The sequence below is a fragment of the Dermacentor silvarum genome, chromosome 4 (assembly GCF_013339745.2).
Source record: "Dermacentor silvarum isolate Dsil-2018 chromosome 4, BIME_Dsil_1.4, whole genome shotgun sequence".
Taxonomy (NCBI): domain Eukaryota; kingdom Metazoa; phylum Arthropoda; class Arachnida; order Ixodida; family Ixodidae; genus Dermacentor; species Dermacentor silvarum.
In genome coordinates this window covers 99,005,347-99,021,454 of record NC_051157.2, presented here as the reverse complement: position 1 = coordinate 99,021,454, position 16,108 = coordinate 99,005,347, and the positions used below count along the sequence as shown (strand labels likewise).

The 16,108-nt window shown below is 44.6% G+C and overlaps 1 protein-coding gene across 1 annotated transcript in view; it reads right to left on the bottom strand.

Moving 5' to 3' along the window:
- The window catches only part of LOC119450438 (ATP-dependent DNA helicase 2 subunit 1), a 38,261-nt gene extending 22,225 nt beyond the window's left edge, over positions 1–16,036 (bottom strand). The window contains exons 1-8 of the mRNA XM_037713882.2: positions 15,911–16,036; positions 15,365–15,464; positions 15,183–15,284; positions 13,300–13,374; positions 12,534–12,636; positions 11,858–11,948; positions 9,509–9,692; positions 1,234–1,310 (exon numbers count right to left, since the gene is read on the bottom strand). Of these exons, the coding sequence (XP_037569810.1) occupies positions 1,234–1,310; positions 9,509–9,692; positions 11,858–11,948; positions 12,534–12,636; positions 13,300–13,374; positions 15,183–15,284; positions 15,365–15,424 (692 nt within the window). The 5' untranslated portion in view covers positions 15,425–15,464; positions 15,911–16,036. The remainder of the gene's footprint in view (positions 1–1,233; positions 1,311–9,508; positions 9,693–11,857; positions 11,949–12,533; positions 12,637–13,299; positions 13,375–15,182; positions 15,285–15,364; positions 15,465–15,910) is intronic.
- Between the last annotated feature and the right edge of the window lie 72 nt (positions 16,037–16,108).

The following is a 16,108-nucleotide window of genomic DNA, read 5'->3' as shown; positions in this document are numbered from 1 at the left end:
CTCAACTCCCTCGTAGCTCTCTCACCTTCGACTCCGTGCGCACATCTCCGTGCGCGCCCGCCGCCGTGCTGGCGCCAGCTTATTTTAGCCGCCCCCTGAAGTTTCGTTTTCTGCCGTTATCGGGAAGCGAGCGTTTGCGGGCGTGGCAGTTTTGTTGGCCCGACTGTGCCTCCGCCGCTGCTTCCCTCTGCGCTGCTGCTGCAGCATGCAAGGTCAACATGTGACTAGAAAATAGAGGAGAAGGGTTCACTGCCATTTTATCCGCGTGGCTGAGACGTCGGCACTAGTGTGCTAAAATACTAGAGTGTTCTAGACTGAGTGTCTAGAACACTCTAGTCGGCACGTACACGCTTGTTCCGGCGCGATGCAGAAACGGCGACCTTGCAATTTGAGAGAGAAGGAAATTTCCGCCGCGGGTTCTTTTTTTTTTTCCCGTTCCTTCGCGCGCGGCATTGAGGGGTCTCTCCTGAGCTTTTGCTCTATGGCGGTGTCGGAGCAATGCCGGTCGGAGGCGCCGCCGCGTGATTTGGCGCGCTGCTAAGAGCATTGTCGGTGCGCGGTATGTTCGAAATAAGCGTGTTCTAATTCGCTTGCTTCGCGTTGACGTTGAACGAAAGCACGTTTTTCATGATAGTCTCGCTGTGCAAACATTGTGCTCAGTGTTGACGTTGCGAGGCCTAGCTCTTAGCCAACTCCGTCCGCTTCCTCTTGGGATCCTCATCGACCTTTCGAAGAATGTCTAATTTCTCTTTAACGGAGAGTGCTTTCCGCTTGCGAGACATAGCTCGCTGCGACTAGGCAAAATGGCGCAAACACGAAGAACGCGGCCCGAAGCGCAGCAGCCACTCCATCTGACGGCTCGCAGAAAAGGAGGCAAAGTACAAAAGCACCAAAAGCGCCACCGCTTCAAACTCTTCGCGCCCAGTAGCGGAGTCCGCGCTGTCCGGCGCCGCGCCTCCGCACCAAAAGAGGAAGAGAGAAAGCGCGTGACTGCGCGCTGTTCTCTTTCGCGGCCGTCGGTGGGGCGGCGTTTATTCGTATCAACCGACGCAGACTGAAAATCGATTCGTAACAACCGTTCTCTAGCACGTTGCAAAGTAATGGGGCTCGGCCGGGACCACAGAAAAATTCGTATCATCCGGAAATTCGTAATAGCCGTGATCGTATCATCGAGCTTTTACTGTATCACGAAAGCAAAGAATTACTTGATCGCAGGATGGTGAATGCGCATACCTCAGTAAAAGTTCCTCCAGTTTTTCAGAAGCTTCAGGGAAAGCTTCCTCATAGTTCTCTTTGTTGGTCACCAGGTTCTGTTAAATAAAAAGTGTTGTAAGCAAAAGTAATGTGCTAATTCATACAAGAACTACCATCGAAATTTTTTATACTGAATTACCTCGTAAAGTATGCGTACATTCACAAAAGGCATACCTGACAATGAAATTTGACAAACCAAAGTGAAAAATTGCATGCAGAAAAGAGTTCAACAGATCCCACGTATACAGCAGGACCTCGTTCATACGTATTGGAAAAAAAATGTGAAAGGGAATGTAGCAACCGAGAAAACATATGGCCAGAAGTCATTAAAAAATTTGGCTGACTCAAACGTAGTTGTTATCGACGTAATGCGAAGCGTTGTACGAATCACTGCAGCATGAGACACCGATGGGCGCCGAGGTTTATAGGGCCTGAGAGACCCAAGACATGCGTTGTCGTTTTGTGGCTTCGGCAAGCTTACGAAGCCTCCCCAACGCCCCCGTGACATGGGCAGGCTAGTACTGTGGGGAAGATGCTGTGGCGAGCACCTACTGCTCTCGAGTGCGTGTGCCTTACACCTTTTCTTGGTGACACGGGATCGTAGAAAACGCATCGTATGATCGCACTTTGGCGGTGTATTGAACGTTGGCGTCAAAAGATAGTGTTTTCAGGATGTATTAACCAGCAAAAAAGAAGTGTAAATGTACTATTAGGTCATTTTTGATGTTCTCGATTGCGAACGCTGACACCAGGAAATCGTATGAACGAGGTCATATCAACGAGTGTCTACTGTATGTGGGAAAAGGTGTTAAGTGCAGCTTTCTTTCATGTGAATGCGATGTTCATGCAAATGTAAAGCTAATTATGCAAATGCAATGTTTATGCAAATGTAACGCAATGAGGCAAATGCAATGCAATGACGTGACTGTTCCAATGTAGGTGTGGCGTGCGTTTCAATGTGATAAAGATGCATATTGTATTTACTAGATGCAATGCACATTTCTTGATCTTTTACCTGGCACATCACTACCACCACTCACAAGGCACAGTTTGTCCATGTTCTGTATTGTCAGAAATATCAGTACTCGTACAGTGGAACCACGACTATACGACTTTCTCAGGATCACGCGAAAACATCATACAATTGAATCCATTTATAATTATCTGAGATAACACAAATTATAGGTTATAACGACTATATTTCATATTTCACTGTATTTACGATTTTCCGACCCTGCCCATTGAAACTGCGTCCATATATAATGAAAGTTTTCTATGGTGCCACACTGTTACAATGAACATTTCAAACCTGGTCAAGGTAAAAGGAGGGTGCCATGTGAGGCTCAGTATAAACCCCATGTAAGCAATCTTGAGTGCAATGGTGACAAGCAAAGTGACGGAGATGGCTATCACGTCCACTCGTCGCCTACAAGTCAAACCCCATGCGAGCGACGGCCCTCCACTGTTGCCCATATAAGGGCAGCAAATATGCACCGAAACTGGCATAACGCATGCTCTAATTTAAATTGATTTGCTTTGCTATACAGAGCTACAAAAAAATTTTAGAAGGTCTTACAGTAGGTTTTCCCTCTTGCACTTTCAACTGCAATTTGCCTATGAGTTGAGACCCTACTGCTGACAGTTGTGCCATGACCTCTTTGCGCCAATTTATGAAACGAGATGACAGCGGGGATCGATTGGCCGCACTATATTGCAGCACCATAGTATATGACGCTGCGACGCAAAGTTGAAAACAGTTGGCGGTTACTATGCCATTATCGGTAGATCACGGTTATTAAACATTTCATTTATGCTGTTGCTGATAACGGTTTGTGATAACGTTCTACATTTCGAACTTCACACTTTTTTGGCCGAGCGATATAAAAAACATAACTTCGCGGTTCTGGGCGCACATGTGGCAGATGCTGCAGCCGTAACAGTAAGACGTTTACAAGATGCCGATATGCCACAGTAGTTCTTGCTTCCAGCCAACTAGAACACTTCGCTATTGTACAAAGAATCGACTTGTTTCAAGTTTTCGAAGAAAAAAAATGGTGGTTACTGCACTCAATTTCGAAATGGTAGGTGATCGGAACCAGCCGTGCACCGTTTTGAAAGAGCTACGCCACCGCATTTTGTTCTTTAGATGATGTCTTTAACTCAAATTTGCAGTCAGATGTGGGAAAGTGTCCAGAACAAAAATGAGGATACTGAAATTCAGATTTTTGACCAAAGTGGTGTTGAATCGTAACTGCCGACGTTACCTTCAAGGTCGATAATTTTTTAGTGTTTTTAAGGGTGAGTTTACATATAGTGAACTACTGATACAATGAATGCTTTTAGCTGAACTATTGAATTCGACTGTATAATCCGGCCATCGTATGATCTGACCGCTAAAAATTGTGTCTATAATACGGTATTGCACGACAGATTTGCGAGGAGCTTTAATTTAGACTCTACTCTGCAATACTCAGAAACCAAAGCCGCCAAAAAAGTAAATGTGAAAAGAATACTGCAGTGCAGATGCCAATCACGCTTTATTGGGGGGAACTGGCAGAGCGTGTAGCGCGATCCATGACCACCAGCATGCTTTAACTTATTTATTGCGATAGCAATTATATGGACACTCCAAAGCAGATTTCTGCCGTCGGCATCGCCGTCGTCGTCGCCGTGAGGTTCCGTATGACGTCAATGGAGATGAAATCGTCGCCGCGCGCCGAACGCTGTATGTGCGAGTGAAAGGGCGCGAGGGACGCGCGCTTTCACGGGGAGTGAACCCACGGCGGAGAACAAACGCGCGTTCTGCGCCGTGCTCCCTTAAGCGCTGCGGAAGTAGGCGTGTCTTTCCTCCTTTACAATCACCATATATGTAGAGCAAACGCACCTTCTTCCCACGCTCGAAAGGCCGTGGGGGGGAGGAGGAGGGAAGGGAGGCGACGTTTAGCTGCGTCCCCAAGTGCCTATTTATATAAGAGGCTCCGGCAACAGTCAACAACGCCGCACGCATTTTGTGCGAACGCAGGCAAAACGCCTACGGCGTTGACAACAGTTCTGCGTGTTGCCGGTGCTGCTGCATGTCCAACTTTATACAGCTGATAAAGCTACTATCATTACTCCGTATAGCTCTCTACAAATTTGCTAACGCAATTGATGCTTCGCCTTTCAGGTGAAACTGCGACAACTTTTTTTTCTTACCTACACACCTAAAAAAAAAATTGTACAGAAACCATTGACAATGACTGTCAATGTAAGTGAATGACCGGAACAAACTAATCAGCGTTGTGTTTGTTTTGGAGCTCGCGTCTGCACTTGCACAGATCATCAGCCGCTCTGGGCCATCTCACTTTGCACTATACCCGGTACTGGTGTGCACTATATAGACCCTTTTCACAGCGATTCGATGGGCACTGCCATGTTTGATCATGTGATGATGCGTCCATTGCTTGCCTCCATTGCCTCCCGTGTTTACAGTCGATGTGCATGACGCTGGTGCGGCTTGGCAAACCTCTGTTTTGGCGGATATCGTAGACGGTGACTGGGTAGGCAACACGAAGCAGCTTTGATCACAGCATCAGAGGACATGTAAGCGCTTTCTGAGTTCATTATGCCTTGTCCAAACGGCGCGAGCAACGTATACAGTGCTTATACAAGAAGCGGGGCTAGAAATGTCTTCCAAGCTGTCCAAACTTTCCGCTTAAGAATTAAGTCACAAATCAGTGTGTTTTGCTCTTTGTTCTTCACCATGCAAACACTTTGAAGCAGCAGCTTGCCATGTTTCTAGCTCTGTAATGCTCCTCGGTGCTGTCCCTATTTGGTTGTTTATTTTCTGCCTAAATGCTCACAGGTGTGCTCAATTTTGACAGATTTCTTCTTGCTGCGCACAAGGCTCGGAACATAAATTTTCTGTGCTTCGTAATAGATTGTAGCAAAGATGTATTACTAGTCACTCGCTTGCTGTTGTGGGGTCTCACACATGCTCTTGGGACAAAGGAACGACAACACAGTAGTGCAAACAATCAAAAGGGCATTCATTGCACCTTTCATACACTAATACACGCTAGCCGAATTACTACGCATAGAACATTCACATGGGCGCGCGACAAATCAAGGAAGTCCGACTCACCACGAACAGATAGCGAGCGAATATGTTCACCTGCTAAACGTTCACATGTACGGTCACGCGAACGGTGGCGCGTTCGAACGATCCGTGTTCGTCCATACCGGTGCCCTGTTCCTAGCCTCGCGAGACGGTCTCACGAAGCGTGGATCGGCGCACGCGCTGGAACATCCAGATGGCTCACTGACCCCACTTCGAAGAGGAAGCGCCTTCTTCCTTTTGCACCCAAGTAACCCCGCCGTTAGGTGGCATTAGCAGCGCAACACTCGCGCCATCTCTCGTAATATGGCGCAACCACACCGACCTTCGCCGCCGTAAAGCCACGCGGCGAAGCCGGATTACAGGAGACGGGAGCCATGCGGGGAAAACAACATCAGGGGACGCGTGAGTTGTGCATCCCCACACTGTATGGACCATCATGAAACGTTGAGCTTCGAACATTCGTGTGCTGTCGTTGCAGTTGCCATCAACCATGCTTCGGAGCGTAGATTCGAGAGGGTGCCCATTTACTGATTTGTGGGAGTAAGTCTGCATGTGAGTTAGGGTGGATGTGTGCAGATAATGTGTGAGAAACTTACTATATGCCAGGAAGCAGCGCTACTCCCTTTGCCACTGTGTAACGAGCGGTACTCTCTTGCCAATATTTTTAGGTTGATGTACTTTCTTTGGAGGCTAGCAATTCAATGCTAGTGGATGAGTGAATTCCTTTATCCTCGAGGAAAGCTGTGCATCGTAAAGGGCTGGCAGCACACACAGCCCAGTGCTTATGTTGCAGCGGTTCGTAAACTTGGCCACGCAGATTCATTCCATTCCTTAATATGCCAGTCACTATTTTTGCAGCCAACTACTGTACATGTCTTCCCTCTACTGTCCCACATTTTGCGGCATGAATGGAGCAGAGTGCATCAGTGATCACCTAGTCGCATTTAAGACAGCCAATTGCACAGTAGCAGGGCAGAAGTGGTAATGGTTTCATATTTGTGCACTTTCGCTGAGGCAACATGCAGCGCACTGCTGAAAGCGCCATCTCGTACCTCTCGAGAGAACTGCTCTGCAAAAAGGATCCATACCCGGGACGGCAATTGTGCAAAACAGCTGCCAGCAGGCAGCACCTGGCTGATATTCAGTGGCACATACTAAGTGGCCCAAGTTGTTTTATAGTATAATCGGCAAGACAGCAGTAGCCAGCACCTAAAAAGTGGGGGAAAAAGGCAAAAAAAAAAAAAAAAAAAAAACTCTACTTTAAAAGCGCTGTCTGTGGTCAGGTACTATTCAGATGGTTGAGCTTCTCAAACAGGTGGACGCCATGGTGAGCGAGAACCCTCAAAGGCCAATTGTGGTCAGAATCAACAGCTGTGCTTCTATGCACGATGTCATTATGTGCCACTCCTAAGTACTGGATTTGCTTGCTCCCACAGGGCCTGCGCGACCCAAGAATGTCTAGCCATGAGCATGTGCGGCCACGTCACCTTTATTATGGCGTCCCTAGTTCCCAACATAATCCTGCTGCACTGCTATGCATGAGCAGGGCCAGTGACTGGGAGACTAATAAATAGCCACACCATGCTAAAAACTCGCAAAAGGCTGCTCCTGTAGCACCACTGCCCAACATCAACGCACACTATGTGATCCTAGGTGCTGCCATTAACAAAGCCAAAATCTGTCAATAATTGATTACGAAGATGGTTTTATTCAACAGGATCTGTATACAGGGATAAAAACAATGTAAAAAATTTGGAACAGATATTTTAATTTCTGACTGCAATATTGTTGTTAATAATTTTTATGTTGCCATTATGTTCTCAAATACCTCTTGAACCTGTTACTGCAGGTGGCTGTAAAGTAGCTGGACTTGCCACTTCTTAACTGTCATTAACTTAAACTGCTTAACCCCTTAACTGTTTTGGACGAGCATAGCTCGTCTTTGCTGAACTGTCCCAAAACCACTTTGGACGAGTGTAGCTCGTCCGCTCGAGATATCTCCTTTTGAGTGTTTTGAATGAGACACGCTCGTTTGCGGACTAGCTGGTGTGTCGCTTCGCAGATGGCAGCACTGGGCAGGTAATTTCTGTTTTTTCAACCGCCGTTTCACATTTCTTTGGGAGGAAACTCATGTTAAAAAAAATGCGTCCGGTGGAGGTGTTGCATGTGTTTCTTGTCCGCTGTCGCAGAAAAAGCATTTTGTTGTCGTTCAGCTCTTTGGACGATATAATGATTCAGAAACCGAAGTGTACTTCGTCTGGAAGCGAAACAATAGCTATGACTTCACAATTAGCAGTCTATCACATGAACACTGCTCAGAAGACACTATTTAGAGTGCGCATCATTGACGGCGCATCGATGTGAAGGACATCCCCCACGAAGGCTTCTCGGTTTCTGTTTTTGGGCGTCCCTGGTAAGGCGTTCAATATAACATTGCCTGACGACATGATAAAACTTTCCGAACAGCGCTCTTGCTGTTTTTTATTGTTGACTACCGGCAGGTAGCTGGCCTCCTTTATCATGAGCAATAATAAACTTTAATATGCTAATTCGACTTGAATTTTTTTTCAACACCGAAAACTTGCTTTTTAGAAGGAAAATAGTCAATATCAATAAAAAAAAAATAAGCAGTTTGGGCACAGAAATTGTCAAAATAATAAAACGATTAAGGGGTTAGCTTCCAATTGTAGTTGGCAGTTAAAAAGAGTCCTTGAAATGGTTTCAGTACATAGGGTGCAGCTGCAGTAAAACACTCACGCCACAATTTAAGTGCCTCATATTAAGAAAGCTATGGATGATTACAAGTTACTCTCCTTCTTAGCCATGCCCTTTTTCCTGAAGTCGTTCGAAAAGCAATCAGGGCTAAGCTCTGCCTTGATGATGTGATGTTGTGTCGTCTACTTCCGGTGTCTTGGAGACAGCGCGCGAAGACTCTCTAATCTCTCTGCTAGCCGCCTGGATGCTGATCCCCTGCGAGAGGCATCCAAGCAGCGTGCGTAGCAAGCGTTCTGTCGCAGCCCTTGGCGTATCCGGTATACCGGTAAATGCAGGCGATTTGGACATTATGACGGATGGGTGGAAGCGTAAACGCGAGTGGCATGCATAGTGCTGCCACCTGGTGGCGTAGAGCTCAACCAGCCAAACACAGAGCTAATATAGCTGTAACCAAGTGTAAAAGATTTGAAACATCCAAAAAGACAACGTGTTCACGATTACGCTGCTGCCAAAAATTTACACCATCAGCAAATTAGAATGCACTTGGTTACTGCTATATTAGCTCTGTTTATCTGGTTGAGTTCTGGCTGTACTCTGCAGGCCGCTCACGTTTGTGCCTCAATCTATCCAGCAAAACGCCTAGTCCGCCTGCATTTACTAGAATACTGGACACGTTAAAACTTTCTACTGTGCTCGTAATCTTCCGGCATGAAGTGACGGCCACAAATGCGTAGATCCTAGTGCCAATTGGATACCGACAGCCCGATGTGCTGCAGTCACTCTGCTCCCCTGCTGCCTTGCAGAGGGACGTGATGTTGCAGCTTGACATGTCGCCAATCGCAAAATTTGCAGCCTACAACGCAACAAGGGCGATTCATGGTGCTCCCGAAAAGAAACCTTGAGACAAACACTGACCGCGCAGCTCGCGTCAACACAAAGCACATTGTAACGCACGCAGATCACACTTGCTGTGTGCCGAAGTGCTTGAGTGTAGTGACAAATTGTCATGTATTCTCTTGCTACAAATTCTTTTTATCGAAACAAGTTAACCAACATTCCAACTCTTACAAACAACATTTGCTCACCATAAAGTTGGAAAAATTATCCTTGACACAATGTGGGCAGCCAATCGGACAGCTCGCCTGATTGACGTTATGCATGCCCACTATGTTGATGGGGCGGCCGAAATCTCAAGGTAGCGGCGATGCCGCTTATCAGTAGCGATGCACATTTCTAAAACCTTATAATAAATTACACGCTTTATGCAGAGTGCTCAGATATGTCACTTAATAATCAGAAGGACCTACCCTAACGAGCCAGTACGTTTGTACAATATCGTCAAAATTGTTTCAGGGTCTCTTTAAGTAGCTAGTCTTGTCACACTGTGGTGGCCCACATACCACCATGTGATCTTCCCGATAAACCACTTGCAAGACATACCTGGTAGAGGATCTGTGGCCGGAACTTCTTGTCTCCAGATGGCTTCAGGTGAATCAGGTCAAGTTCGATGCCCGACTGGGCAAGGTCCTTGGCTTTGACCACTGCCTTGTCGTCAAGATCAGCTGAGCCCTTGTGAGGATCATCCTGGTTGGTCAGCACCAGCACTCGCTTCTGTCCCGCACGGCTGTGGAGTGTTTTCATTTGTTTTCATTTCATGCATTACAGAATATCAATCATCACTATAGAATATAATTACAGTATATCAATCATCAACCTGCTAATGGACAGAGGATCCCCAGCAAACTCGATCATTCCTTTAACCTTGGATGAAAAAGTCACATATCAAATGTGTGGGGTTTCAAGCGCTCGCAATAGCTGCGCAATGCCGTTGCGTCTCTGAGAACTTTGTGTTCCTCGCCTCTCTGCCTGGACGGGATGGAAACAGGTCATAAAACACCTTCACTCGGTTGTCCTCTCACCCATGGGGGGCGTCCGCTGGCTGCCCCATTGGCTGAGTTTGGGGGGATTCAGGTCCTTGCTTGTGTGTGCAAGACAGGACCAAAGTGGCCCAAGATACACTTTGTTGTTTTTCTATTGCGTATGACAACAAGAAACCGAAACGAAATCGAGTTGGTAGGCGATGCTGGAATATGATGCCATCAAAGTGAAACATGATGCCTGCAGCAGAGAACAGCTAGGAACGTGTTCGAGTTATCACCTGGAATATGATGCCATTAAAGCGAAACATGTTGCCTGCAGCTAGGAGCGTATGTGAGTTATCGCCCATTAAAAGGGCACAGCATGCTCAACGGCACTATGCCACATGTGCTGTGAAATAGATAGGTTAAGATGGCTAACGCAATAGGGTTGGTGGCGATGGCTGTGAATGTGATGTGTGACGATCCGCGACAAGATTTGCTGGTACTGGAAGAAGGGACTGAGTGCGTGCCAGTATTTTCATGTGACATGGGCAGGCGTCTACTGCTCCCAATTGTGCGTGCCTCGCGCCTTTTCTTGTTCACATGGGATCTAGCGGCTAGAAAACATATACGATCGCAGTTTGATGACGTACTGAATGTTAGTTCTGAAATATAGTGTTTTCCAGGAATGCATTAACCAGTAAAAAAGAAGCATAACTGAATTGGCTTATCTTTTGTGTTCTCGACAGTGAACATTTGTGCTAGGAAATCGTACGAAACAGGATCATATCAACAAAGTTCTACTGTATTATAACTTGCTAACCTGATTGACTGAAGTAAATTTTATTTTCTGGTTGGCCAGCTACATTATACACAACAAATTTTTTGCTTTGGAGGTCCAAGCCATACCAAAATAGAGTGATATCTGGTTAAAGTAATGTACTCGGATATACAACAAATTATGCTGTACATATTAAAACACTGAAACTCTATAAAACGATGTGAATGCAAAATATCCTGCTTGTATTGAACTAGACGCTGGCTGTACTAAATTCTGAGCATGTAACTCCATCACCCCCACTGAAATGCACCTAAATTCATCATTTCCAACAGTACCGGCAGTTACTATATTCCTGAAAGCTGGCCTAGTTGGTCACTGACATTAGGAAACGTGGACATGTTTTGTGTTTATGTCTTCGTCTTCCTTAGTGCTGTGACCATGTTTCACGCAACATTGGCACTGACAGTAATACTGAGCATAAAAGAATTACTGTTGATCTCAATCAAAAGTGTCTACTCATGTCTCGTCATTCTCATGCAGGTACAAGCTGCACGTTTTCTGCATGTGGCAGCCTCTTAACTAAACATGAGCAATGCCCAGCTCGTAAACATGAATGTGCTCAAGTATGTGCAATCCTAATGTGCCCAGTGCTCAGATCGTAAGGTCACTCTGCAAGGAGCCCTCAGAGACTACCAGCAATCCTATGTGAAGATGAGGGCACTCGCACGCTTGCTAACCTGTGAACATTCCAATCTGTAAAATCCCATGAACATCTCACTGAGGAGGGGCTGGTGAAGGGGGCGGGAATACCATGATTTACCTTAAGACATACTACTAGCACACCAGCAGCAGCAAACTTGAAACAGCAACGACTGATAAGCAGAGCACTGTTTTTTCATAACAGTGACTTTTTCAGCGACATTGCTGTAGCTGATATCATCTGCTTCAGGAACGTGTCTGCATTAATTTTCTTGAATCAAGTACCTTGCTTGCATCCTTGCACCATCAGAAGGCTTCTGATGGAATGTCCGGAGACCTAACAGCAAAGCTTTTTCACAAACAAAATTAAAATTTTGTAAATATTTACATAATATTTGTAAAATTGTAGAACAAGCTTTAAATCGGGGGGGTTGGCAGGCATTGACTCACGATTTGGAGAACATAAGAGCGGAGGTCCATAGGACATCAGCCATGCTGACACTGCCATGGCCATACTCTTGCTTGAACTTCTTGGGGCCATCTAGGCAAAGTATTTAAGTACACAGTCAGACAACACCACTATGAAAAACTTAAACACTATCAAGTGAATGCATTCAAAAAACAAAACCAATTATGAATACAAGGAGCTTGGTAAATCACAGTCATGGACTGTGCAGAGTAAATGCTATGATTATTGGTGGGGTTTTATGTGCCGAAACCATGATCTGATTATGAGGAATGCTGTAGTGGGGGACTCCGGATTAATTTTGACCACTTGGGGTTCTTTAACATGCACCTAAATCTAAGTACACGGGTGTTTTTGCATTTCGCCCCTATCGAAATGCGGCCGCTGTGGCCTGGATTTGATCCTGCAACTTCATGCTTAGCAGCGTGTGCAGAGTAAATAATGTGAAACTCACACCATAAAAAAAAAAAAAAAAAGTAATTGTCAGTAGAGGAAACCCCTACAAAACACTACCAACTAGCCCATTTCATTGCCTTGCACTAGTAAGAGACTGCACAAAATACAACGCTAAGATAGGAGTGGATGAAATAAACAATGCAAATGGATATTGGATACACCAAGAAGGATAAAAGGAAGAGAGGTCTGTTGCATTTACCATACCTGCAATCAGCTTCTCCAGCTTCAGAACAGTTTCAGCACCTGGACTTTCAAGGTCTTGCAGCACAAACACATTCTTGAAGCGATTGGGATTGCTGTCTTTGTCCTGGTTAGTACCAAAGGTGAAAGCGAAGCCCCAGGTGAAAAATATTAGAAACTGTTGCCAGGCTAGTGAAAAGAAACTGGTTCAGGTATGTCCTCAGAATGATTTCAAAAGATATGAAGAGCAGTAAAACAGGAAATTAAGAAAATGAGCTTCAGATGGCAGTGACTTTATTGGGCATTCATCGACTTAAATTTTTTGTGCAAATGCATGAATTGAATTAGTCCAAAATAATGTTGTCAGGGGGATGTCCTTAAAAGAAAAATACAAATCATCTGGCGGCAGCACATTAAGTAAAGCTAAAATTATAGTCAACCAGAATTTATATTTGCACTGTGATTAGCTTGCTCACCAAAAATTCACAGCTGTGACCAATGGTACAAGGGCCTATAGCCAAATACTTCACTATGCACATAGCTTAAAATTTTGGTGCTTCACCAAAGGAGACTTCAAGCAAGGATTTAAATCTGTCACAAAGGTGTTATCACATGATGCCCAAAAATACAGAATGTGCTGGACTACTGTTCTTGATGTTTGGAATGACAATTAAATCCCCAAAGCACAGTAAGTAATTACAGTGCCGTCAGCCCACTTTCATCTTTCTTTACAGTCAACATAATCAAGATTCAATCATTCCACACAGCTAAGAAACTGGCGATTACTCACCGTGCCAAAAAGTACTATCCCCACAAGGTCTTTTGGACTGCTTGTGATCTTGTTCAGCATTGTACATTTTGCAGCCTACGTTAATAAAAACAACATTTCAAGCACTCACGCAAAGCATAAAACACAGCTTAGGTTCCACAAAGATGTAATACTGGCATCCTAATGCAGGCACTTCCGGATGCAGAAAATAATGGTAAGAAAATAAGAAAACATTTTACGATTAACATGGAGTCCTGCGATTACACCATGCTGCCACTTACAAGTGGCTCACTTTATTCTTATAGAAGAGCTGTCTCAAATTGGAGCTTGATTAGCATACGGAGGTCTGCACATACATTTTATTTCCATTTTCAATGCTGAAATAAGGGAGGACTCCCCCTTGCACGCTCACAGTACACATGTTCAGATTGCAGGGGAGTCACTTAGCGTAATCCAGGACTTTCACGAGTTGTTCAGTTGGCTGCAAGAGCTCTCTCAAAGTTTCTTAGGAGTACTAGGGAGATCACAATATCATGTGCAAATCTAATTGCACTTCCCTCGAGCAGAAACTCGGGCTATTTGCTTAACTACGATCACCTAATAATAGCGTTAAATGAGGAATGTAACATAGAAGAGACATACGTGCCTCTTCTATGTTGTGTCTCTTATTTTACATGCTGTTACTAGATGAGTCTAAATGTATCAAAGGGTCAGGAGCAAACTACTGTTATCAGTGACTGGATTAAGGGAATCAGAGCCACTGACATGCGAGATTTTTTTTTCTCTTTTTTTTTTTTTGTAAGGGAACCCATGACATGTTAAATATTATCAATGTGCTTCTCTTTACCGGGGAATTAAACGGAAATGTAACCTTCCAATGAGACTTAAATGTTAACCCTTTTAAATGGCAAATATGTCTGTGTTATCATAAGTGATGAACGTGTTCGCCACAAAAGGATACAAGAAGGAAATTCAGGTGATAACGCTGGCTATGGTAGCTTCCTCCGATGTAATAATATTTTGGCAGCAACTGCTCAAGGCTAGCTAACTGTTTACAAATAAGAAAGCATCATGGAATTCTCTAAAGTATGCAAAGATTAAACTGGCGAATTTGTTTTCTTTTCCTGCAGAAAAATGGCCAAAATATGTGAATACACCTAAAATCCATGATGCCACACAGACCTCATTGCCACAGTGGTTTGGGCACAAAGTTCAAAACAAGGTGTTTTGCCTTCCTTTTCTCCTTTTATAGTAAACACTTCATCACAAAGAAATTAAGTTTTCATTGAATAATCAAGCCATTTCAAATGATTTGGTGCATTTGTTCCTTTCTATATTTTCCTTTGTATGAGATGAAGTCTTCAGCTGAAAGCAGCACTGTCCTGTGCAGATTGTCCTTGTCTGTTTCACACTGTCTGAAAAGGTGCGAGCTTATGAATGTCCTCACATCAGCTGTTTTTCGACATGGTGCTCTGTCCTGGGAAATCATTATGTTCAACTTAACTAAAAGCCTCCTTTCAATTAAACAGCTTCAACATACATTGAAAATACAGGGGGCCAACCGAAATGTTGAAGTTTGTTTGAATTACTCAAGATTTTCAATGCGAGTTCGAATTAACCTTTCTCGATTGCAGTTATGGTGGATGGACAAGTAGGATGGAGAAGTAGCGACATTTGCCCTTCTGATTTTAACCTTCATAGTCGTTAAAGTATATTTTCGTCATGTGTTCGATGTGTGGAGAAATAAGGTCGGGCTCTTGGAATGTTTGGCACAAAAGGTGAAAAAAAATCCCTTTCTCAGCATAAGCTTCAAACTGAACATTACGCATACTTAAAATGTTAAGATACATTTGATTTTTGTACACTTGTCACGAGACAAAAAGTTTAGAAGGAAACTTTTTCACCTTAATGCACTGCATGAAAGCAGTGTCACCATCGATGTCTTCAAACATGCTTTCCGTAGCATCGATAAGGAACAGGATACCGTCCACTGCCTGCCCATAGTCCTGTCAAATAAGCAGAGTTTCACTGGTTAGGGCAATGCGAACATGAGAATACTCGCGCGTATTAAAGACAGGAACGGTACCACAGTGCTACTTTCATCGTCGCTCTCGTCATCATCCTGGCGCATCCACGGTTGATCCATGCCGACTGCACTCACACCCGCGCAGTACACTGAGATTTCGCTAAACCGAAAACAAAAGTTCATTATTAGGTAAAAGCAACGAACTGTAAACAGTATGCGATATATCTGAACACTTGGCGATATTTCCGACTTTAAAAGTTACCGACAACGAGCGAACAGCAAATTACTGTAGCTTTAGAAGTAGACAACGATGCTGACACAACTCACGAATACCGGCTAGCCGTAGTTAATTAACTCTGTTCCCCACGAACAGCTAGCGATGTCATCACAAAGTAGTGTGACAAATTGGGAGGTATCTTGTGACGTTACTGTCTAATGGCAGTAAGCTTGCAGGAGCTTTCCTTTCGATGGGCTAACAGGTGTTTCGATTGTCAAAACTACTGCTGCACGCTCTCCTACAGTGCAAAGCGGTAACAAAGTCGTAGAACGCGCCAACGGCTCATTATCTTTATTAGATGCGCTCTGACGCTAGGTATGTGGACTTACTTCTGCGGACGACGCAAAGTATTGAACCTTGTGATCTACAGCCACTCTAGAACAACTTCACCGACAAACGCAAAGCAGCAGCGCAAACCCGCGAACCGAACATCCAAACAGCCGCTTTTCACGCATGCGTTGGATCACGTGACAAAATCAACACCTGATACCGTCCAATTTTCGTTTAGACATAGAACAGATGAACGA